At 39.0% G+C, this 26,212-nt stretch overlaps 1 protein-coding gene across 2 annotated transcripts in view; it reads right to left on the bottom strand.

The window, feature by feature from the left end:
* Window positions 1–26,212, bottom strand: part of Rab6a (RAB6A, member RAS oncogene family) — a 34,270-nt gene that overhangs the window by 3,362 nt on the left and 4,696 nt on the right. The window contains exons 2-6 of one of the 2 annotated variants that reach the window (XM_051149045.1): window positions 12,539–12,597; window positions 10,923–10,976; window positions 9,502–9,607; window positions 7,100–7,211; window positions 4,054–4,147 (exon numbers count right to left, since the gene is read on the bottom strand). In XM_051149045.1, coding sequence (XP_051005002.1) covers window positions 4,054–4,147; window positions 7,100–7,211; window positions 9,502–9,607; window positions 10,923–10,976; window positions 12,539–12,597 — 425 coding nt within the window. Of the gene's footprint in view, window positions 1–4,053; window positions 4,148–7,099; window positions 7,212–9,501; window positions 9,608–9,673; window positions 9,780–10,922; window positions 10,977–12,538; window positions 12,598–26,212 lie in introns of both variants that reach the window. The other variant, XM_051149046.1, reaches the window with a different exon arrangement.

Raw genomic sequence — 26,212 nt, 5'->3', positions numbered from 1 at the left:
TGACATCACAGGCCCCACTCCTGGAAGAGCTATGAGAAATTAGCAATTTCTGAGAGAGGGAGAATTAGTCTTCCCCACAGATGAACCCCTTAACAGGTTATCCAACACCAGTTCAGTGGTCAGCCCTAGAAACCTGTGCAACAACACTCCATAGAGGCCACAAGTTGTATTTATATATCTAGTTTGTATGTGTGGTGGTTTGAATGAGAATGGCCCCATAGGCTCATGTATTTGAGTAGGTGGTATACAGTTCACAAAACTGTTTGGGAAGGATTAAGGGTTGTGGTTTTGTTGTCACTAGCAGTGGTCTTTTAGGTTTCAAAACCCAGCCATTCCCAGTTAGCTCTCTCCTTCTCTACCTCCAGCTTGAGGATCAGATGTAAGTAAGCCCTCAGCTACTGCTCTGTAGCCATGCTCCCCACCATGATGGTCACAAACTCACCTTCTGCAACTATAAGGAAGACCCTAATTAAATGCCACCCCTATCCTTTTATTTTTTCAAGACAAGGTTTCTCTGGGTATCCTAGAACCAGGCTGGCCTTAGAGATCCACCTGCCTCTGCCCCCAAGTGGTGGGATTAAAAGTGTACACCAGCACCACCTAGCAAAGCCTTCCTTTTTCTTTTATAAGGTGCCTTGGTCATGGTGTTACTTCTCAGCAGCAGAACAGTAACTAAGACAATTTCTTAATCTCTCTCTCGCCCTCTGTGTGTGTATGAAAATGGTTAAATAAGCTGGGCGTGATGGTACACACCTTTAATCCCAGCACTGGGAGGCAGAAACTGGATCACTGTGAGTTTGAGGCCAGCCTGGTCTACAAAGTGAGTCCAGAACAGCCAGGGCTACACAGAAAAACCCTGTCTCGACAAATAAACAAACAAAACAGTTAAATAACAGGAGGCTGTGAGGTTGTGACTTTGGATAGGAGAGAGGAAGAAATGATGGTATTACATTCTAATAATAATAAGAAAAATGTCCCAACTTAATCAGTCCCAGATAGACTGATTCACTAGTAAATTTTACCAGACTTGCAAAAAAACTAACATTAATGTTTCTGAAAGTATTGCATAAAACAGAAAAGAACATCACCAAATTCTTTTTACAAAAATCAAATATGCACAAAAGGGGTGTGTGTGTGTGTGTGTGAATACAGACACAAAATACTGATCAACCAAACTCAAGAATACATAAAAAGCTTGTTTGTGGCGGTGCATGCCTTAAATCCCAGCATATGGGAGGCAGAGACAGATAGATCACTGTGAGTTCCAGGCCAGCCTGGTCTACAAAGCGAGTCCAGGGCAGCCAAGGCTACACAGAGAAACTGTCTTGAAAAACCAAAACACAAACCAATAAAACAAAAAACAAAACCAAAAAAAAAACCCCTGAGAAGCTGGGGTGTGCGCGCGCGCGACATGTTTTTCATCCCAGCACTTTCATCCCAGCAGAGGCTGAGGGATCACTGAGTTTGAGGCCAGTCTGATCTAGAGAGTGAGTTCTATGACAGCCAGAGATACATATACACACAGAGAAACCCTATCTCCAAAAACCAAATAAATAAATAAAAATTTAAAAAACTGAAAAAAATAACATGAAGTTGGGAAGTGTATTGTGAAGTGGGGTCTCAGGGAGATCAACTAGAAAACGGAAAGAAACAAAAAAGTAGTAGAAAGTCAAAATAAACACCTTAGCTAAACTGTGCAAGTTCAGTAAATGGAATGGATCACGGAGACGCCCAGACCGCTGAAGCTGAGGTGACTCAAGAGAAAAACCCTAGAGGCCATACCAACTCAGGAGATTAAACACCATGAAAAGGGTCCATGAAGAAATAAAATAAATTTAAAAAATTTCTAGAATCAAACAAAAATGAAAACAAAACATACAAAACTCTTGAGATACAATATACAGAGTAAGGCTAAAGTCAGTCTAGGATACAGGAAACTCTCAAAAGTGGGCTGGGGTAGGCCGACCTATTCATCCAATAAATGAATATTATTATAAAAAGTATACAAAATAAAAAGGATGAATAAAGATGTGATCTCAGGCTAGAGAAGACTCAGCAGTTAAGAGTACTTGTTATTTTTGCAGAGGACTCAGGTTTGGTTTCCAGCACCTATACTTTGGTTTACAATTCCAGGGATCTGACATCCTCTTCAGGCCTTTGTGTGTACCAGGCACGCATACACATGGTATCCTTACATACATACATACATGCGGTGTAACACTCATACACATAAAATTTTAGTATGTATTATGGTGGCTCAAGCCTGTAATCTCAGTACCTAGGGGACCTATAGAGTGAGACCCCATGCCTTGCACTTTCTATTATTGTTGGAGGATGCTTTTTGTGCACTGTGTATTCAAGTGCCAATTTCTGTAGCAGAGATCTGTCTCAATGTTTTTTTCTCTATCACCTCTGATTAGTTAATAAAGAGTTGAACAGCCAATAGCTGGGCAGGAGAGATAAGGTAGGACTTCCAATCCTAGTGAGGGGATCTCAGGTGGGGACCAGAGGGAGGGGGAGTCACTATGAGGATACAGATTTACAAAAAAGAACAGCCAGAGCAAGACTAAGATGGCAGGTAACAGGCCACATGGACAGGAAGTAGGCCAAGACAGATTTGTTGGGTTAGAATAGCTGAGTATCTTCCCAGCTACAGTACCTGAAGCTTTTAATACATATAAAGGTCTCCAGGTCATTATTTAGAGCTGGGGTGGGCATAGAAAAACCATATGGTTACATACTGCTGTGATAAACACCATGACCATAATAAGCAACTTAGGGAAGAAAAAGTTTCTTTTACTTCCACCTGACAGTCCATCGCCAAAGGAAGTCAAAGCACAAAGTCAGGAAAGAACTTGGAGGCAAGAAGTGATGCAGAGACCATGGAGGGGTGCTGCTTACTAGATTATTACTCATAGTTTGCTCAGTCTGATTCCTTATAGTATCCAGACCCACAAGGCCAGGGGTGACACTATCCAAAGTGATCTGGACCCTTTCAGATCAACTGAAGAAGATGTATCACAAGTTTGCCCACAAGCCAATCTTATGGAAGGACATTTTCTCAATTGAGGTTCCCTCTTCCAAAATGACTCTAGCTCATGTCAAGTTGACATAAAACTAGTCAGCACACCCTATCTCAAAACAAAAACCACTTTTAAAAAAGAAAGAAAAAAAACATGGTCTGTAAGTCTAATAAATTTAACTACCCCTTATGTAAGTTTGGCAAGTGAGATATTGGCAGACCCATCTTGTGGAAAAACAGTTTGATAATATAAGGTCTCATTACCTGCCCTCTAACTGGACTGTTCCCCCTACCCCCGAAACCCTCCCCCTTTGTAAAGTTTAAGTACCAGCAGTTTTGTTTTGTTTTTTGAGACAAGGTTTCTCTATGTAGCCTTGGCTGTCCTGGACTTGCTTTGTAGACCAGGCTGGCCTCAAATTCACAGTGAACTGCCTGCCTCTGCCTCCTGAGTGCTGGGATTAAAGGCATGCACCACCATGCCCGGCTTAATACCAGCAATTTTTAAAGAGTATACTTTTATAGCAAGCGTTAGTTTTCCTGTATTAGTCTAACTACCAAATATTAAAATGGGGAAAATCTATCTTTAAGACAATGAAGCAGGGATATAGTCAGAGTTTAAAAAGTCCAAAATTTTATACTCAGAAATAGTACTCATTCATAATGAATGAATTTGTTATCCTGTGTATAATCAGAATAGTTTGGTAGGTATTTTATCTTTTTACAAAAACTATGCCATAGATATTTTTTCTCAGTCCCTGGAAAATACATTTCTAGTTCATGTTGCTAACTGAAAGAAAACGCTATACTAAAAAACAGCTTACTCACAATTATTTCTTAATTTAGGAACAAACATTCCTATGCAAAGAATACTTACCTGGCCGGATGGTAATGGGGAAAGCAGAAACAGGCAGATCTCTAAGTTCGAGGCCAGCCTGGTCTACTGATCCAGTTCAGGACATCCAGGGCTACACAGAGAAAATCAGTCTCAAAAAAACAAAAACAAAAACAAAAACAAAAACAGGACCACTTACCTGCTTTACATTGTAGCCTGCCTTTGCACTGGTTTCAATAAACATAACATTCAGCTCTTTGGCTTTCCTCTCTCCCTCCTCAATGGACACTTGCCTATAGAAAAAAATTTAAAAGGACAAATTCTTATTTTTGGAAAATGAAACCATAAGACTACAAAGTTCTACACAGGTAGATCTCTGTGAGTTCAAGGTTAGCCTGGATACAAAGCAAGTTCCAGGACAGCCAGGGCAACACAGAGAAACACTATCTTGAAAAACAAGAAATGAAAACAAAAGCACCCCAGCTGTTAGTTTAAAAACTTAACTGTCTGTAGTACTCAAGCGCTGTACATGTACATGTCTGTGTCTGTTATATTTAGTTTTCTTCCTAGTACTTGGAATTAAACTTAGACTATTACACATGCTAAGCAAGAGCTCCACCAAAGAGCAATATACAGCTTACTGACTAAAAAAAACCCTGTCATTTATTTCATGTGCCTAGAGCTCTGCCTGCATATATATCTTTTTTACCACATGCATGCCTAGTGTCCATGGAGGCTTTCTTTCATAAGAGGGCACTGGAGCACTTGGAGCTAGAGTTATAGATGGTTGTGAGCCACGTGGTGCTTGGGAACTTCAAGAACCAAGTCTTTTGGAAGAGCAGCCAGTACTCTTAAATACTGATCTATCTCTCCAGCCCCTTAATGATTAAAATAAGTAAGTTTCAGGATAACCAGGGCTACACAGAAAAGGCCTGTCTTGAAAAAGACCAATCGGGGCTAGAGAGATGGCTCAGTGGTTAAGAGTACCACCTGCTCTTCCAGAGGTCCTGAGTTCAATTCCCAGCAACCACATGGTGGCTCACAACCATCTATAATGTTATCTGATGCCTTCTTCTTTGGCAAATAAAGCACTCATATACAATAAATAAAATAAATAAATCTTAAAAAAAAAAAGAAAAGAAAAGAAAAAGACCAATAAACAAATAAAGACAGGGCCTCATGTAGCCCAGGATGACTTTGAACTTCTGATCTTCCAGTCTCAACCTTCCAAGTACTGGAATTACATGCACATGCTACCATGCCAACTTTTCTGTAGTGCCTTTGACAGAATCTAGAGCTTTGTGCATGTTCTAAGTAAGCCCTTTACGAACTTAGGTGCATCATCAGCCTCCAACTTTAACAATGTGCATGCGCGCACACACAAGTACTAGTGACTGTACCTAGGTGAATGTCTGCAATGGCCAGAAAAGAACAGGTATGCTCTATAGTTCTCTGCCTTAGTCCCTTGAACAGGGTCTCTCACTACTAGGCTGGCAGTCCCCAAAATCCTCTTTTGTGTCCCAGCACTGGAGTCACAGACAAGCTGGGGGCCACACCTGGCTTTTTTGAGCAGGAATCTGAACTCAGGACCTCAGGTTTACACAGCAAGCCCTCTTCTCCACTGAACCATCTCCCTAGCCCCATAAAACTAAGATTTATTTTCCTAATTTGTTTTCATCTGGCTGAACTCATTGGATATTCTTGTTCTGAGGCATAATCTCACATGTCCCTGGCTGGCTTAGTATTTGCTGGCCCAAGATGACTTTAAATTCATGATCTTCCTGCCTTTACCTCTCAAATGTTGGGATTACAGGCATACAACCTCATGGTTTTAAGCAGGGCTGGGGACAAAAACACAAGGCCTTGTGCATGTTAGGCAAGTACTCTACACTCAGCCCTTATCTATTGATTTAAAAAAAAAGTCACCTACTGGTCTGTGCATGTATATGGGCACACATGTAGAAAGTCAGAGGGCAATTTGTGGAAGTCAGTTTTCTCCTTTTATCACATGGATCCCAGAGACCAAACCCAGGTCATCCAGTGTCATGGAAAGTGCTTTACTTCCTAAGCCATCACTCATCTGCCTCCTTTGTACTTTTAAAAAGTTAGTGACTGGGGGCTGGAGAGATGGCTCAGAGGTTAAGAACACTGCCTGTTCTTTCAACCACATGGTGGCTCACAACCATCTATGATGGGATCTGGTGCTCTTGTCTGGTGTGCAGGTATACATGCAGGCAAAACACTATATACTTAATAAATAAGTCTTTGTAAAAAAAAAAGTTAGTGACTTCTGCATGTGGTGGTTTATACCTGTAATCTCAAATCTCAGGTAAGATGCAGGAAGATTTTGAGTTCAAGGCCAGCCTGTTCTATGAGTTCTAGGCCAGCCTGTGTTTAAGAGTAAGACCCTGGCACACATACACACCCAAAACAAAACAAATCCCGAGCAGGGAGTGATGGCGCATGTCTTTGATCCCAGCACTAGGGAGGCAGAAGCAGACAGATCACTGTGAGTTTGAGGCCACTCTGGTCTACAAAGCGAGTTTAGGACAGCCAAGGCTACACAGAGAAACCCTGTCTCGAAAAAACGGAAAACAAAACACAAAACAAAAAAACAACTGGGCACAGCTGGGCATGGTAGGGCACCCCTTTAATCCCAGCATTTGGGAGGCAGAGGCAGGTGGATTGATGTGAGTGTAAGGCCAGCCTGATCTATAAAGCGAGTCCAGGACAGTCAAGGCTATGCAGAAAAACCCTGTCTCGAAAAACAAAACAAAACAAACAAACAAACAAAAACAACAAAACAAAATAAGAGCATGGAACACCATTCACATGAAATCTACAGTGAATGTTAATATACTATGCATCTTGTGACTTGAATGAGCCTTGCTCATTTGACTAAGGTGTTACAATCAAGCTATTCATACTGAGCTAGGTTTGGCACAACCACATAATCAGAAATCCCACAAATACACACAGAACACATCACTGAATTAGATAAAATTATGTTTTGTAAAAAGACTTATGTAAGTATGTGTATCTAATCATTATGAATATTTTTTTTAAATATAAGTAGTTACTTGGGGTAGTCTGTTCTTTAACAAAACATTGCTGCACTTATTAAACCTTAAAAAAATAAAGGAGGTGTGTGATAAAATGAAACATCTCCCTTTCAAAAGCAATTTTTAATAAACAAACAACATGCTGCTTAACATTAAAACCAAGCATTCAGAGTTATTTCATACCTCTTATCAGCAAGATCTGTTTTATTTCCTACTAGCATGATGATGACATCACTTCCTCTTTCTGTTCTGACATCATCAATCCATTTTGTAGTTTGCTGGAATGAGTTAACATCTGGCATTGAGAGTGAACAGAGAGATTAGTGTTACTGAAAATGCTTCCCCCAGTGAAGGACACTTCCCACAAATACCCTGAAAGAGGGAAGAGACACAGCACATTAAGACCCCATTTTTAATGTGCCCACAACATAACTCCATTTTATCTGATTATAGCTGTCAGTGATCTAAGAGTCTGAAGAAGGAAAAAAAAAATTAATGTTCATTTTGGAAAAAAGGTTCTTTTTTTTTTTTTGACAATAATCAAACTATTGTAAAGCATTACATAATTATAAAAATAAAAAGCTTTCTGACATCTAAGGACAGCTATAGCAGATAATACGGTGTTACATTGCCATAATGCTTTTTTTGATCACTTATACTAATACATACCAAACATGACAAAGAAAGCATTTCAAAAGTATGTCAGCCAGGAAGTCCCAACACATTCAGGAAATTCATGAAGACTTTACACCACTGTGCTTGCATTGCTTACTCAGTTTGTGATCACTTTAACCATATTTTTAAAAATCCTTCCTCCTACCTCTACCTACCTCTCCCTGGGATTAAAGGTATGTGCCATCCAGCCTGGCTCTTGCATTTGTTTGTTTGTTTTCTTTTTCTTTCTTTCTTTTTTTTTTCTAGACAGGGTCTCTCTGTAGCCTTAGCTGTCCTGGGTTCCCTTTGTAGACCAGGCTGGTCTCGAACTCACAGTGATCTGCCTGCCTCTGCCTCCCAAGTGCTGGGATTAAAGGCGTGCACCATCATGCCCAGCTTGCATTTGTTTTAATTAGTTTGATGTAGCAGGCTCACTTTTAACTGAATTCATCATTTCAAAGTATTAGATTTTAGCTAGACTATTTTAATATTTTTTAGTAGGTAAAGTAACAAATTCACTAGTATTTTTATGACATTTGTGGAATTACAAGCTTCACTTGCTTTGGTTAAAGTAAAAACAAACACTTTCAAGCTACAAAACGGATCAATGCATTATAATGAACTTAAAAAAAAAAAAAAAAGTAGCAACCTAAAGTAAAGCTGCAAGAAGAAAAACTGCATAAAGCACATATCCAAAAAAGGTAAAAGAAGAAGAAGAAGAAGAAGAAGAAGAAGAAGAAGAAGAAGAAGAAAAATACATCTTGGAATGTAATATAATTTTTGGTACTGTAATTACTGTTTATTAACCATGGCTTCTGGCTGAGTGAATAAAAAAGTGTCTCGGACTATTATGACTAGCTCAGATTAGTCACTTCTATACGATAGTTTTATAGGAGTCGAGGATGCTGCATAACCTGGGTTTGCCTATGAGCTTTGACGTAGTCTATGGAATGATGTTAAATATTGCCTTACATGTATAAGAAAACAATTTACAAAGATAATTTCAACCAGAGAGCAGAGACCAATGCTCCATGGAATATTTAAAAGCCCAAAATGCATTCAGGTTTTGAAAAAACGAAAAATACCATTTCATTTCCCATTTAAATTTTTCTTTGAAAGAAATGAAAGTGTAATTTATTAGCATCAAAGGAAATCATTTACAAAATACACATGTTCAAACAAAAATGACTAAGTGTTTCTTACATATATGTTTCTGTTTTTCTCAATATAAAAGAATGACTGGAAGTGGGAAGCAGAGAAAATAATAGCTGGTGGAAACTTTTAAAAAGACTCAACACAGCTGGGCGTGGTGGCGAACACCTTTAACCCAGCACTTGGGAGGCAGAAGCAGGCAGATCTCTGTGTATTCGAGGCTAGCCTGGTCTACAGAGCAAGTTCCAGGACAGCTAGAGCTGTTACACAGAGAAACCCTGTTTCAGAAAACCAAAAAACCAAAAAACAAAACAAAACAAAAAAAGAAGAAAAACAAAACAAAACAAAACAAACAAACAAAAAACCAAAAAACCCAAAAACAGAAATAACAAGACTCAACAGAAGCCATGTAGGATCTGCTGGAAAACTTGGCAACAGGCTTAAATACAGATTACCTTTGAAATCTGAAATAAATTAATAATATTCCTATAATTTAACTATAATTATGGGATAGTTTATGGATAAGAGGCTACTATGAAAGCCTTGAAAAAGATTAATAAGATCCAAAGGATGATGTCTGAAAGTGAAAACCCTGACAGTGACATAGAGCATATTGGTACAAACATGGAGGCAAGTATTTCTGCCTGACCTGTCTGGGATACAGTTTGCTATGATAAGATGTTTTTCATGCCAGTAAGGAAAACAAGCACAAGACAAACATGCATGCAGCTAAGCTAAAGGTTGAAAGAAGATTAGAAATGCATAGTCCCCCCACTCACTTGTGATATCATAAACAACAACTGCCACAGTGGAGTCACGAATGTAGCTAGGAATCAAGCTCCTGAATCGCTCTTGACCTGCTGTGTCCCATAATTGCAATCGCACCTAACAACAAAATCAGTCAAACAAGCAAGAAAAGTAAGAGAGGTCAACCCATGGCAGTATACCTACTTGTGATATCGTAAACTACTACGGCTGCAGCAGAGTCACGGATGTAACTGGGAATGAGGCTACGGAAACGTTCCTGACCCGCAGTATCCCACAGCTGCAGCCTGATCTGTGGGATGGGAAAAAATAAATAAAAAAAAAAACAAAAAACAAAAAACAAAAACAAACAAAAACCCCAAAAAATAATACTTAAAAAGAAATAATTTTTGTAGCATGAGTGGTAGACAACTCATGGAGAGGTTAAAAGCAGGGGAATGAAAACATTAAAAAACAAAACAAAACAAAAAACTCCTTTCTAAAAAGGGAGCAGTTATCACAAACTTCCTTGTTCTAAAGGTATAATCACTGAAAATGATTTGTGAAAGATTTCATAGAATCAGAAATAAGACTTTCCCCCATCCCCCTGTAACTTTGACTCTCAGTGTCTTCCAAATGATCTTTTGATGTTCAAATACTAGGCATAAAAAGAAGAATGAAGGTAAATGTTAGTGAAAACCTCAAGCTATCAGAAAGTACTGCTTCTCTGAAAGCCCCTCTAAAGCTAGAATGAGTCTTTCCCAAGTCTGTGACTACTATGCTTTGTTTCTCCTATATATATGAGCCCAGACGGTGTAGCTGATGGGGAAGAGGGAAGAAAAAGAAAAAAAAGAGAGAATAAATTTTTGCAATCTTACATAATTTCTTTACTTTTTTCCTGTCACATCCACATTATAGAAAATTCTAATAAGTTTTCTTACCCATAATAAACATCCAAAAAACCCCATATACTTCAGAAATAAGGTGAAATATTAGAGATAATTTAATATTTTGGGAGTTTAAAGTTATTAACTGTTTAAATGACAGTAATCTCTTCAAGGAGGAGTAGGCTAAAATATAATTTTTTAAAAAGTAACACTCAATATAGAAGATTAAAAATCTGAATCTTTTCTGAATGACCTGACTCATGTTCAAAAGATTTTAAAGCTGTTCTAATTTCTTCATGAAAATTCATTTAACTGTCTTATAAATCTATCTGTTGTCCTTTTTCTAAATCAGGATTTTACTAAGAAATTTTGACTTTCTTCCTTTGAATGTTAAATGGAAATAAAAAAAATCAGAGTGCCAAAACAAACTCCGTAGTAAATTTTTCTCAAGATCTAATTTGGCAGGTTTGCAAAGTACTTCTGATAGTGACATTTACTGATTACAGCTGTGATCCTCACTTTCTAGCTTGGAGTGTTGCAGAAAACTGCACACTGAAAACACTACTCACTGTTCGATCCTCCAAGTACATTGTTTTTGATAAGAAGTCAATGCCAATTGTTGCCTATAAAACAAACAAAAAAGTTAGCAAGTACTAGTTTGGTGGTAGCCAGCAGTTTAAGATACAAACAAAATTTATGACTACAAAAGAGATAATAAATATAGACATAAGCACACTTTAGCCAAGAGAATGAACATGCCCAAATTAACTGTTCCCATGTACTAAGCACTCACTCCATGTTGGAGACTAATTACTTCAGGCCCTTTATGTGATCAACTCTCCTCATTTATGAAAGATAACTCATCTCATACCAATTTTTCTCATGTTATAGAGAACAAGACAATCTGAGTATCTTAATGTTGCCCAGCCAGAATGGCTGTTATCTGCCCCAACAGCAATTTTACAAAATTAATTTTATGTTGCTATAAACCGAGCAGTGCCTAAACTTCCTACATAATGGCTTGCTCTGGTATCTCAGAAAGCCAGAGACCTACAAATATGATTGACAAAGGGACATAATTCTTCTAATATAGAAGTAGTGTGTTAAAGTAAGGAAACAACACAGAGAAACCCTGCCTTGAAAAACCAAAACAAACAAACTAAACAAAAAACAAAATTTTCTTTTTATCATTCAGCAATAAGTTTCTCCTATGATCCAAACACAGTGTAAAATACTGTGTGCCTGGTTAAATAATAAGACTGTTTTTGGTTTGGTTTGGTTTTTCAAGACAGGGTTTCTCTGTGTAGCCTTGGCTGTCCTGGATTTGCTTTGAAGACCAGGCTCGCTTTTTTTTTTTAAATTCTTTTTTTTTTGCAACTTGTAGACCAGGCTAGCCTCAAACCCACAGAGATCTGCCTCCTTCTGCCTCCCTAGTGTGCCAAACAATGGACTTTTAAAAGACAAAAACTAGAAAGAAAAGTGGACATTAAGGAAGTTTACAATTAAATAGGAAGATAAATTAAAATTAACTGGGACACGGGGATGAAGTGACAGCTCAGCAGTTAAGAGCAGTTCTCTTGCAGGAAGGAAGGTTCAATTCCTTACATTCACATGGTGGTACACAACCATCCATCCATAACTCCAGTTCTGGGGATTCAATGCCTTCTTCTGACCCACACAGCACAAAGCATGCACATGGTGCACATAATTGCATGCAGGCAAAACACTCATATAAAACAAAATGAATAAATCCAATTTTAAAAAAAGAGGAAAAGGGGAAAAAAGTAGCTGTGTGCTGGCATGTCCCTCCCTGCTTATGATGCATTGATGAGATGAAAACTAGTTAGTCCACTGCAACTTTCCTGTCATGATGGCCTGAATCCTCTGACATCACAGCCTGAAATAAATTCCCAAAATGGAATCTAAGACTTGGATGAATTCTCTATAAAAAAATCAAAAACAATCTAATTATCACTTCTAATTCCCTCTAAGATGAGAATAAAGATAACTTTTCAATAGACTTTGAAAGAAGCAAATTAAGGTTAGGGCTATGGACAAAATCATTTGTATTTTGTGTTTATATAACAATTTACACATTCATGTGAATCAATAAACTTTTAAAAATGCTGTAAACATTCTTTAAACATTAAGAGATAAACTTAATAAATTGGCAAAAACAAAATACCTGATAGGTGTTGTCAAAACTGTCATACATGAATCTGGTGATCAAGGATGTCTTTCCAACTGTAATAAAAAAGAAACAAATTTGCATTAGGTTCCCAGGCACTGCTCAAAGAATTGCAACTAAATTGAATGAAAAATACATTCAATGGTTTTATCCAAAGTTTGCTGACAGGACTTTCTCAAAGATCTCTTCACACTAAAGGCACAGGCACAAAGTATTTAGCTAGAAGTTGAGGAAAATGAAGAGACAGGATGGAACAAAACAAGCATGTTGATGTTTCAAAATCACAAGGCGAAAGCAGGTATTGCTTGGGCCCAACAGGAGGAGGAAACAAACAAAACAAACCTCATAGCAGCTCATGCTCAATGTTAGCGAATCAAATGTAATCCATAGGAGTAAAAAGCACCAAAGACAACAGTCCTGACACGGGCTATCAGGGCTCTAAGCAGAAGACTAGAAGGACGGCATGCGAAGCTGTTCTGAAACTCATCTCAAGCTCAGATCAGTTACTGTCGGGCATATTCTGTTTGACTGGTTACAAAGATCTACAATTTTAATTTTTGCTATTAGCCCAGGCTAGCCTTAAACTCACTATGTAGCCTGGATTGGCCTCAAATTTGTGGCCATTTTCTTGCCTTGGGTCTCTGGGGAACTAGGATTATAAGCATGTAACACTGTCTGGCTATAATTCAACTCTACTTTTTTTTTTTTTTTAAAGGAAAAAAAGCCACCAGACTGAAATAGTGAAGTACCAGGAATTTCCTAACTAATGAATACATTCTCCAAGAACAAAACCACATCTAATTATTTTGCTTTTCTCCAGTCACTTCACATAGACTCTAATACAAAACAAATGTAAGAGCCAGGTAGATCTGTGAGTTAAAGCCTAGCCTAGTCGACAATATGAGTTCCAGACTAACTAGGGCTACATAGTGAGACCCTGTCTCAAAACAAACAAACAAACAAACAAACAAAATACCAAAAAAAAAAAAAAAAAAAAAAAAAAAAAAAAACCCAAAATCAAACAAATGTAACACATTCTATAAGTTAGAAAGAAACCAGGTTAACAAGCTTCTCAAATGTCAATATTAGGCAAGGATAAAAACCATACCCAGTCATTGACATTTTAATATAATTATAAATCAGTTGTTTTCTTTAAAAAAAAAAATATTTCTTTTGGGTTGGAGAGATGGCTCAGAGGTCAATCCTCAGCAACCACATGGTGGCTCACAACCATCTATAATGAGGCCCTCTTCTGGCCTGCAGATGTACATGCAGGTCGAGCACTGCATAATAAGTAAGTAAGTAAATAAATAAACAAATCTTTAAAAAATATTTATTTAAGCTTAAATTATGTGTATATGTATGTACCTGTCCATGTGTAGAGGGGATATATGCATGTACATGCAGGTGCCTACAGAGGTCAGAGGTCATGAATCTACCAGACACTGGAGTTATTGGTAATTGTCAACAGCCTGAAATGGGTGTTGGGAACAGAACTCAGGTCTTCTACAAGAACAGTTGTGTTCTTAACCTCTGAGACATCTTTCCAGCCTTAAGTTTTTATTTGAATACAACTTTTAGAGATTAGACCTTGACTTCTTTTTGGAGGGGGGCAGGGAAGGGAGAGCGGGGTTCAAGACAGAGTCTCACTATGTCGCCCTGGCTGTCCCGGACTGGCCTTGAACTCAGAGATCTGCCTGCCTCTGCTTCCCAAATACTGGGATTAAAGGCATGAGCCACCCCTGCCCAGCCTGACTTCTATATTTACTTCTGCATTTATTTTATTTTATTTGTTCATGTATCTTATGTATATGAACATTCGGTCTTCATGAACATCAGAAGGAGGAATCGTATCCCATTACAGGTGGTTGTGAGCCACCATGTGGTTGATGGGAACTAAACTCAGAACCTCTGGAAGAGTAGCCAGCGCTCTTAACTGCTGAGGCATCTTTCCAGCCCGCCCTCTTCATTTCTATACCATATGAAAAAGCTGAAGGAAAAAAATACCTTTCAAAATATAAGGCCAAAATGCAAGAAATAATTAATTTCTAAAGGTAGAAATAAAACAATTTTTAAAATTAAATTTATATAATAACATCAAGAGGAAAAATATCCAAGTCAGTATGGACCACATAGTGAGTTCTAGGCTAGCTTCAGCTAGAATCAGAGACCCCCATCCTCCACACCGCCCTCTCCCCCCTCCCCCCACAAAAACAAAACAAAACAAAAAACCTCTCCTTTAAAAAAAAAAAAGATTGATATTTTTGTACACACACACAATTTAATTTTATCCTACTTTATGTGTACAGGTGTTTTGTCTATGATGATTATGCACCACAACATTTGCTCTACTCAGAAATTTTTTTTTTAAATATTTATTTATTATTATGCATACAGTGCTGAAAAGGCCATCAGATCACATTACAGATGGTTGTGAGCCACCATGTGGTTGCTGGGAATTGAACTCATGACCTCTGGAAGAGCAGTCAGTGCTCTTAACCGCTGAGCCATCTCTCCAGCCCCTCTACTCAGAAATTTTAAAACATTTTTTATATGTAAAGTATGTTATCTTCACATATGTCCCATGTACTATATGCCCAGAAAGTCAAGAAGAAGGCACTGAATCCTCTGAACTGGAGTCACAAAGGACTATGAATTGCTATGTGGTGCTGGGATTGAACCTGGGAGTTCTGGAAGAACAGCCAGTGTTCTTAACCACTGAATCATTTCTCCAGGTCCAAATAATCTTTTTGATGTTTTTTGTGACAGGGTTTCTCTGTGTAGCCTTGGCTGTCCTGGAACTCCCTCTGTCGTCCAGGCTGTCATAGAACTCAGAGATCTGCTTGCTTCTGCCTTCTTAGTGCTGGGATTAAAGGTGTGCACCACCATGCCTAGAAAAATAAAGACCTTAACAGCGTGTGTAAGACCTCAACAAAATACGCTGAGAGAAAAAGAACAAAGAACCAAAATAAACAAACAAACACACCTAAATAAATGGAAGGTTATATTATATAGCTGGTAGAAATAATGGGGGCTGGAGAAATGGTTGCCCTTGCAGAGGAGGTTCGATTCCCAGCACCTGACTCCAGTTCCAGGCTGTTTCTCTCTTCTGGACTCTGAGAGCACCAGGCACCAACTTGACGCACAAACATGCATGTAGGCAAACCATATGCATACATCAAATAAATAATAATAATAATAATAATAATAATAATAATAATAATAATAATAAAACAAGAAAGAATCAATGCTAAATGACTCCCTAAATCACACACAAGCCCAGGCATAACTGCTTTTTGAAAAGACTACTAAATCAATTCTAAAGTTTATTTACAAGTACAAATAATTTATAATAGTTAGAATAATCCTGATAGCAGTGAACAACTTTAAATTTGACTTCGATAAACTACCAGAGTCTAGACAATATGATAGTGAATACTGGCTCAAAGGCAGAAAAACAGATCAATGGAACACAACCGGGTCTAGAAATAGATAAAAATCTCTAGGCAGTTGAACAAACATCTATCCCTCTTGAGACCAAAACTCTTACTTCCTGTGACTCACACCCTTCCCAAAAGGGGCAGAGATCAGGGTTTCTCTGTGTAGCCTTGGCTGTCCTAGACTCTCTTAGTGATCAGGATGGTCTGGAACTCACAGAGATCCACCTGCCTCTGCCTCCCCGAGTGCTGGGATTACAGCCAGCTCCCACTTTATATCTTGAGGCAGGGTCTACCTGCACTAGAACTTGCCTTTAAGGCCATGCTGGCTGGCCAACAAGGTCCTGAGGTTCTCACATTTCTACCTCCTCAGTGCTGGAATTTTATGGGTGCACCCTGTCCAGGTTTTAGTTTTGTTTTTTAATTAAAAAACCAAAACCAAAAAAAACCCAACCAACCAAAAACAAAACAAAACCAAAAAAACAAACCATCTGGCAGTAGTGGTGTACACCTGTAATCCCAGCACTTGGGAAGCAGAGTCTTTGAGTTTGAGGCCCACCTGGTCTACATAATGAGTTCCAGGACACCCAAGAGTACTCAGAGAAACCCTGTCTCAAACAAAATAAAACAAAAACAAAAAACCAAAGCAAGCCAGGTGAAGTGGCGCAAGCCTTTAATCTCAGCATTCAGGGAGGCAGAGGCAGGCAGATCCTGTGACTTCAAGACTAGTCTGGTCTACAAAGGGAGTCCAGGACAGCAAAGGCTACACAGAGAAACCCTGTCTTAAAAAAACCAACCAACCAACAAACCAAACCAAACCAAACAAAGCAACTCCTCTGGCCTCTGTTGGTACTTTCACTGATACATATACCCAACTAAAAACAATAAAACAATAAAAAGGATAAAAATGGGAAAAGTAAAAGTCCTTTCACCAATGACCTGATTTTATGCTTAAAATGCTATGGACTCTATCAGAAAACTCTTAGATCTGATACTTTCAGTAAAAGTCGAAGATACTAATTAACACACTGATCTGTAGCCTTTTCATACCAGTAACAAAATTACAGAAGGAAAATATCCTACTTAAATTTTAAAAAATTAAAGGAACAAATTATTTTCATCTTTTCTTTTTATTTTTATATGCATGGATCACACACACACACACACACACACACACACACACACACACACACACACACACACACACACACACACACACCCCCCCACACACACACCTCTGCCTCTGGCTTCCAAGTGCTGAGATTAAAGTACCCGGCTAATTTCAACTTTCATCAAAAGAAAGCTAGGACAGTTGTGGCACATTGCTGTGAGCCAGTCCAGAACATAGAAAAAACCCTGTCTCAAAAATACAAAAAAACAGCCGGGCGTGGTGGCGCACGCCTTTAATCCCAGCACTCGGGAGGCAGAGGCAGGCGGATCGCTGTGAGTTCGAGGCCAGCCTGGTCTACAAAGTGAGTCCAGGATGGCCAAGGCTACACAGAGAAACCCTGTCTCGAAAAACCAAAAAAAAAAAAAAAAAAAAAAAAAAAAAAAAAAAAAAAAAAAAAAAAAAACAAACAAAAAACAAAAACCAAACAAACAAACAAACAAAAAAAGAAAAACAAACAAAAAAGAGCTGGGCAGTGGTGGCACACACAGCTGTAATCCCAGCCCTTGGGAGGCAGAGGCAGGCGGATCACTCTGAGTTCCGGGCTAGCCTGGTTTACAAAAGAGTCCAAAACAGTCAAGGCTACGCAGAGAAACCCTGTCTCGAAAACAAATAACAAAACAAAAACAAAAAACAAAAAAGGAAAGAAACAAACAAAAAAACCACCTTAGAACCTTATCTACAGCCATTATTACTGTAGTGTCCTAACAGAAACTTTTGTTTGTTTCTGTGTATGGATGTTTTGACTGCATGTATGTCAGTGTACAATGTGCATGTAGTGGCTCTGGAGACCAGAAGAGGGTGTTTGATCCCTGGGACTGGAACTGCAAATGTGGGTACTAGGAGTCAAACCTTGGTTCTTTGGAAGGGCAGCCAGTGCTCTTGACCACTGAGCCATCTCAACCGTTCCCTAATTGGGATTCTTTTATAAAACTTTCTTTTCCCCTTTACTTAAATATTTACAATAATATTGACTCATAAATACTTTAATTCTGTAGGTTCAGAACTAATCAACAATTATTTTGTTCCTGAAAGTACTCCAGCTTTCTCTATTGAGAACTTTTTCAGAATGGATCTAGTTTTGTTTTGTAATGCTGAGATCAAATCCAAGGCCTTGCACATATTCAGCAAGTGCTCTGCCACTTCACTTCAGGCCCCTCTCTCAACACGCTCCCTTCCTCTTTTAAGCAGCTTCTCACATTTTGCCATCACCAGCAACTCCAGGAACAGCCATGTTCCAGTCCAAAAGTCAATCACTCAGAAAGCTCTGAGCTTTAAGGAATAAGTGAATTGTGAATTATAACTGTAAGGCATTCACAACAGGACATAGTATGTAGTAAGTAAGCGAACATTAGTAGTACTCGGAAATAGGAACAAAACTAGATTTAAAACAAAAATTTAGTAGTGAAGTTGGAGAGCTGATACAGCAGCTAAGAGCACTGACTGCTCTTCCACAGGACCCTAGTTTGATTAGAAGAATCCACATGGTGGCTCACAGCTGACCTTAGTTTTATTCCCAGCCACTCATGTGACAACTCACAACTGTCCCAGAGGATGCCACACACTCCTCTGGCCTCCATGGGCACCAGAGACATATATGGTGCACAGACATACATGTAGATAAAACATCTATACACATAAAATGACAGTAATTTTTTTAAATGTTAGTAGTTTTACAGTAAAGATAAATATTTACCATTACAGTTGTCAGGAAGTGCTAGATGGATTTTATGTTTGTTGTAAAATATGAGTAGCTTAAACAACAGAAATTAATTCTCTCATACTTCTGGAGACTTGGTTCCTTCTATGGGCAAGTCTGCTCTAATCCTTTTCCAGAGCTTCTGCTGGTTTTCTGCCAATCCTTGGCACTCTTTGGTGTACAGAGTTTCAACATGATCTTGAGCATTTGGTGTTCCCCCCTCAGTATAAATGTGGTTAAGTTTCCCCTTTATTAGGCTATCAATCACACTGCATTAGGATCATACCCCACTATTATCTCAGTCCAAGCAGGCACTTAACTTGAAATCCTCATGCTTCAGCCTCTGAAATGCTGTAATTACAAGTGTTATGTATACTGTAAAAATATAAAGATCTATTTTGTTATTTTCTGTATATGAGTGTTTAGCTTGTACTCTGTGTATGTCTGGTGCCCTCAGAGGCCAGAAAGTATGGTATCTCCTGGAACTGGAGTTACAGATGGTTGTGAATCACTGTGTGGGTAATGAGACGGAGCCCTGGTCTTCTGGCCTTAGACACTGAGCCATCTCTCCAATCTCTTCAGCCTCAATTATACTATAGATCCCCCCCACCCAAAGAGCGCATACATGTATTTTTGAAGAGATATTCTTTAATTTTAATAGAAGAGTTAGACCAGGAAAAAAGTTTACTAACTGCACAAGTTACTGAAGTTAAAGTAAATGTAAAAATAAATTCCCCAATCATAGCATTGTTATATTACACAGCACAAATACAGAACAGTTTTCACACTTCAGAGGTCAACTGAGCACCACTAATCTACAGAAATCCGAACTCAAAATAGTAAAATTTTTATCAAAAACACATAAAAAGTATCACTAAAAGGAAGACTTCTGTGAACAACCATATGTATACACAAATGTCAAGAATATCTCAATGATGTCTTCAATCTTTTAGGAACCATACCAATAAACTGTTTCAAAATGATCCACTTTAAGCCAGGAATGGTAGTTCATTCCTCTAATCCCAGCACTTGGGAGGTTAAAGCAGAAAGACTGCTATGGGCTCAAAACTAGGCTAAGCTACAGCATAAGTCTGTCTCCAAAACAAAGGAAGAGAGAGTGCAAGATGGCTCAGCATGTTAAGGTGTTTATCACCAAGTCTAATAACCTGAGTTTGATCACCAGAACCCACATGGTAGAAAGAGAAAGTCCCTACAAGTATCTTCTGACTGCCACAATCACCATAGCATGTGTGAGTGCACGCATATATATAAACAAGAAGTAGATATAGCTTTTAAATGAATAAAAAAAAAAAAAAAACAGACTTGGGGGTATATCATGTGGGTACATTAGTAGTTTGTGATATTCTCTGTACTTTATATATTTGAAATTTCTCATAATTAAAAAGGAAAAATGTATTTTTATACTTTTAAAATCTCTATGTGCATTGGTGTTTTGCCTGCACTGGTCTTTGTGAGGGTGTCTGATGCCCGGAAACTAGGGTTACAGACAGTTGTGAGCTGCCATGTAGGTACTAGGAATTAAACCGGGCTCCCTTGGATGAGCAACCAGTGTGCTCTTAACCACTGAGCCATCTCTCCAGCACCAAGGGAAGATATTTGAAGAATGTAAAAACATATGATTAAATCACAAATTAATAATAGTAGTAGCAGCAGCAGCAGTAGTAATAATACCCACAGGATATCACACTGTAGACCAGGCTGGCCTCAAGTTTTTGAGTGCGGAAATTGGAGGTATGGGAAGCCAAGCCAGTCTTTAATTTTCATTTAACTTTATTAAAAAAATATTACTTTATGTGTATGAGTGTTTTGCCTACATGTATGCCATGCCAAAAGAATCCAGAGGAGGATGTTGGATCCCCTGGAACTGAAGTTACAGGTGATTGTGAGCTGCAATCTGGGTGCTAGGAACAGAACCAAGACCTGGAAGAACAGCCAGTATTCTTCACCACTGAGCCGCCTCTCCAATCCCTGGCTTTAACTTTTCAATCCATCATACTTACTGTTTACTTACTGTCATAGGGTTTCTATTGCTGTGATAAGCACCATGACCATAAGCAAGTTAGGGAGAAAAGGGCTACACTTCCACATCACAGTCCATTGTGAAGAAGGAACTGAAGAAACATCTATGGAAGAACACTGACTGCATACTGCACGCTCCCATGCTTTGCTGCCTTTCTTATACAGCTCAGGACTACCTGCTCAGGGGCAGCACTACCCATAGGGGTAGTGCTCTCCCACATCATTAAAAAAAAAAAAAAAAAAAAAAAAAAAAAAAAAGCCCAAAAGGTTTGTCTATAGCCCTATCCAATAGAGGTGTTTTCTCAATCAAGATTCCCTCCTCTCAACTTGTATCAAGTTGCCAAAAAACTAGCCAACACACTTGTGAAGCCCCAACTCCCCAAAACTCTACTGAAAGTGTTTTCTTTAAAAAAAAAAAAAAAAAAAAAAAAAAAAAAAATCACTAATTGATTCTTATTAACTCAACCGCCCATTTTGTTTTGGTTTGGTTTTTTTTTTTTTTTTTTTTTTTTTTTTGAGTTTCTCTGTGTAGACCTGGGTGTACTGGAACTTACTCTTGTAGCCCCAACTGACCTCAAACTCAAAAGATCTACCTTTCTCTGCCTCCTAAGTGCTGGGATTAAAGGCTAGCACCACCATGCCCAGCCCCAGTGGTCTTTTTTTAAAGAGCACCATTTTCTTCAATGAGTCATTGACTGTAAACTGACTCTAGACACTTAGATTTCTCCTCCTAGGTTAAATTTCCTCAATTTTGCTTTATTTTTATTTTGGCTTTTCTTTTCATGTGTCTTTCATATATACAACTCCAAAGACATCCTGATACTGAGTAAGGTAAAAGTCACTTGCTAGATGGATTTAGAGGAGTCAGTGATCTCTCTGACCCTCATCTCAATGTGGCCACATTGAATTACATTTCCATTTTATGTTATTCACTACTTTTAATTATTAAAAATTCTTGAATGCTGCTAATTCACTATAAAATAAGCTAAAAGTATGGCTATGAACAATAAATTCATAACCCAGGCATAGCTTACACTTATAGTCATAGTATTCAGGAGACTAAGGCAGAAATATCCCAAGTTCCAGATCAGCCTGTGCTATATAGAGAAAGGAGGTTGTGTACACGGGGAGACAGATAAAAACACAGAGAAAGAAAGCCATTTACTGGGGCCAAGGATATAGCACAGCTAGGGAAGTGTTTGCCTAAGTAGCATATATAAAGTCCTTGGTTCAATGTTCAACATGGCACAAATAGTGAGACCCTATCTCCTTCAGCTACCTCCCTAAACCAACAATGATAATAGTGGACTAGGGAGAGAGCTTGGTCAGTGGGTGCTTACACAAGCCAAGCAAGAGGATCCAAGCTGGATCAAAAAAGGAAAGTTCAAAGGGGGAGAGGGGCTAGCCATGTAGGCATTTGCTTATAATGTCAGCACTGGGAAGGAAGAGGCAAGTGGTTTCCTGGGGCTCCCTGGCCTGTCAGCTAGCTTAGCCTAACCAATAGGTGCCAAGTCAATGAGAAACAGGAGGCACAAGACCTAACGTAATCTTCTGATCTTCACACACAAGGACTCACATACATACAAACACATATATATCCGCCACATACAGGGGAAAAAACAAAACAAAACAATGTTAACCAGGATTATATACTGTCCAGAAAGGTTAAAAAACAAAACAAAAAACCACCCCTGCCCCCCACCCCAAAACCTGCCCACAACTCAAATGAGTCTACAAGTAAAATCCCATATTATCTGTAGAGGAGATAAAAAAACTTAAAAATTTAGGGGCTGGAGAGATGGCTCAGAGGTTAAGGGCACTGACTGCTCCTCCAGCGGTCTTGAGTTCAATTCTCAGCAACTACATGGTGGCTCACAACCACCTATAATAAATAAATCTTTTAAAATTAAAAAAAAAAAAAAAAGCCAAAAATCATTAATATTTTGAGGACTTCAGACAGGATATAGATAAAATAAAAGAGAAATGAATTTACAAAAACCTATGTGGCTGGAGAGATGGTTCAGTGAGTGGGGTTCAAAGCACGTGCTGCTTTTCCCAAGAACCCAAAAGGTTTGGTTCCTACTACCTACATGGCAGCTCCCAATTGTCTCTAACTCTAGTTCCAGGGGATTCGTCACTCTTCTGGCCTTTGAGGACACCAGGCATGCCTAAGGTTTTGCAAAATATACATGCAAGCAAACTATTCATACATGGTGGGGGCCTGTCTTTAATCTCAGTACTAAAAAATGCAGAGGTAGGCAGATTTCTGTAATTGGAGGGCAGCCCAGCACACATAGCAAGTTCCAGGTCAAACAGTGCTACACAGTGAGTTCTCATCTCCAATTAAAAACATAATTTAAAGGTGCTTGCTGCTACCCAAATTCACTATGTAGACAAGGCTGGCCTGACTCACCTGCCTCAACCTCTGAAATGCTGGGATTACAGCAGTGTATTACCATGCCTGCCTGTTCCTGTCTTTTTCAAAAGAAAATTAGGGGCTGAAAAGAACAGCAAGTGTTCTTAACTATTGAGGCAACTTTTCAGTCCTTAATTTTTTCTTTCTTTTTTGAGGCCATCCTGGACTACTTGAGACCTTGCCTTGGGAGGTGGGGTGGGGAATAACTGCTATGTAAGCATGATGTTCTGAGTTCACGCCTCAGCACTAGTGGAAAAGGCTGGGTATGTTTGTTATCCCAGGGATGGGAAGGAAAAAAGACCAGTGAATCCCTAGAGTTTACTGGCTGGCCAGCCTAGCCAAACTGACAAACTCCAGGTTCCAATGAAAAACTAAGAACTAAGGTGGATGCCTCCTGAGGAGTAACACCTGAGGCTGACCATATACAAATGCATACACACATGGGCTAGAGAGATGGCTCAGCAGTTAAGAGCCCTTGCTCCTCTTCCAGAGGACCTAGGTTCAAGTCACAGCACCCACATAGCGGCCCACAACTGTCTCTTAACCCCAGTTAAGTGGGATCCAATGTCCTCCTTTGATCTCAGTGGGCCATAGTAAATGCATGCATTCACCCACATACGCACACTCACACGCCCTTAAAAAAAGAAAGAGCTGGGTGCAGTGGCACAGGTTTGTAATCCTAGCAACCAGGGAGGCAGAGGCAGGCAGATCCCTGTGAGTTCAAGGCCAGCTTAGTCTACAAATCCAGTCCAGGACAGCCATGGCTACACAGAGAAACCATGTCTAGAATCCCACTGCCCACCTCCCCAAAAAACCGTAAGAAATAAGTAGAAACCTTTTGTTTGTTTGTTTTTCAAGACAGGATTTCTGTGCTAGGCCAGGCCGGCCTCCAGCTCACAGATCTGCCTGCCTCTGCCTCCTGCGGGCTGAGATTAAAGGCACACACCACCACACCCAGCTAGAAATAGTTTCTTTACTGTTACTTGCCATCCCCTCACAGGAACTTGGGATAGAGTTTAAGTCCCAAGTCCTCGTACATGCTAGGCAAGAACTCTATCAATGAAATGTTTCTCCACTCCTTCACTTTCAACTAGGATTTAAAAAAAGCACACCACCACACCCAGACCTTTTTGGTGCTTTTTCCCCCTAAACATTTTTTTAGATTTAGTTTATGTGTATGTTCGTTTCACCTGCATGTATGTGGATCATGTGCATAACCAGTGCCCAGAAGGCACTGACTCCCCTGAAACTTCAGTTATAGATGGTTGTGACTCAGGCTTGGAACCAAGGCTGGGCTCCCTGCAAGACAAATGCTTCTAAATGCTGAGCTCTCTCTTCAGTTCCATGCCTTTTTTTGAGAGTCTCACTATACAATCCAGCTTAGCTTTGAATTCATTATATAACCCATGTTTTCCTCGAACTCACAGCAATCTTGTCTCAACCTCCCAAGCTGGGATTACATTCGACACTCCAGGAAGTAGTAATGTAGGAACTGGGGAAAGGGTTTAGGCAGTAGAGCAATTGTGAGAATTGGACCTTAAAAGAGAAAAAGAAGCCGGGCGTAGTAGCACAAGCCTTTAATCCCAGCACTCAGGAGGCAGAGGCAGGCGGGATCACTGTGAGTTCAAGGCCAGCCTGGTCTACAAAGCAAGTCTAGGACAGCCAAGGCTACACAGAGAAACCCTGTCTCCAAAAACCAAAAAGAGAGAGAAAGACAGAAAAGGCAGAGTTACCATGTATACCTACAATGCCAGCATTTCAGACACAGAGATGTCTAGATGAATCGGTAAACTTTAGGTTCAGCAAGAAACCTTGGCATAAATAAATAAGGTAGGGCTAGCAAGATGGCTCAGTGGATGAGAGGATAGCCTGGAATTCCTGAACCTCTTACTCTACCTACTGAGTACTGAGATTACAGGAAATATTTAGCAGTTCTACGAATTGTTGAGGATATTAAAAAATTCCATTTATGGAGATTGTATCAGTATTTACTATGCTGAAATCTATCTATGAAAAGCTAAAGTACTTAATTTATCTAAAATAGTAATATATCTATCTCATTGCATGTTAATGTAATTTTTATAAAAACTGCTACAAACAAAACTTTGGTGAGAGTGGCAGTGTTTTACAAAAGTTGCAAAGCTCCTGAATGTTTAACTGACTAGAAGACAGCTATATTCTTATAGCAGTTTCACAGGCCAGGTAGGCTCTTGGAAACTACCCTAGATACTTATAAGGTAGTAAGAGTGAAAAAGCATGTAACATGTTAATATTCTAGATCCATATAGGATTTATGCTCCAGCCCCCCACATGCCCCCCCACAGGGTCTTGTGAGATCTCTAGGGATCAGTAGATCAGTTTGAGAGCTACTGGATTAGACAATATCAGGCCATTTTGTCCTTCTTGCAGCTTCATTTTGCAAATTAAGAGACTCAAAGAAAGTATTTTCTGCATCTTATATTTAAACCTTAAAACTTGGTAGTGATTAAGAGCACAAAGTTCAAATTCTTAACGTTTGTACTGGCCACTGACCTTTGGCAAATTACTCAACATTTTTTTATGTTTCAGCTTCCTTATCTATAAAAATAATAAGCAGGACTTATATATAGTGCTATTATGAAGACTAACTAAATGTAAATTTTATTTAAGAGTCTGGTAAGTACAGCACTTACTAAACAATTAAACAGTTTACTGAAAAACTTTAAGTGGTTTAATAGACTTTATCCATAAAGAATTTACAGGAAAAAAAATACATAATACCCAATACAGCAGAGTGACCTATACTACACAACTATAGTGTTCAAAATTACTCATTTCTGACATCTTTTCTCTATTAGGTATACTGTGAACAGAAAAAAGATAATACCAAGTGAAAAAACAGGATCAAGTGTGCATGCCTCTTTGCCATCAT

The sequence above is a fragment of the Acomys russatus genome, chromosome 7, assembly GCF_903995435.1.
Source record: "Acomys russatus chromosome 7, mAcoRus1.1, whole genome shotgun sequence".
In the NCBI taxonomy this organism is placed as follows: Eukaryota; Metazoa; Chordata; class Mammalia; order Rodentia; family Muridae; genus Acomys; species Acomys russatus.
This window is presented reverse-complemented; position numbering and strand designations above follow the sequence as displayed.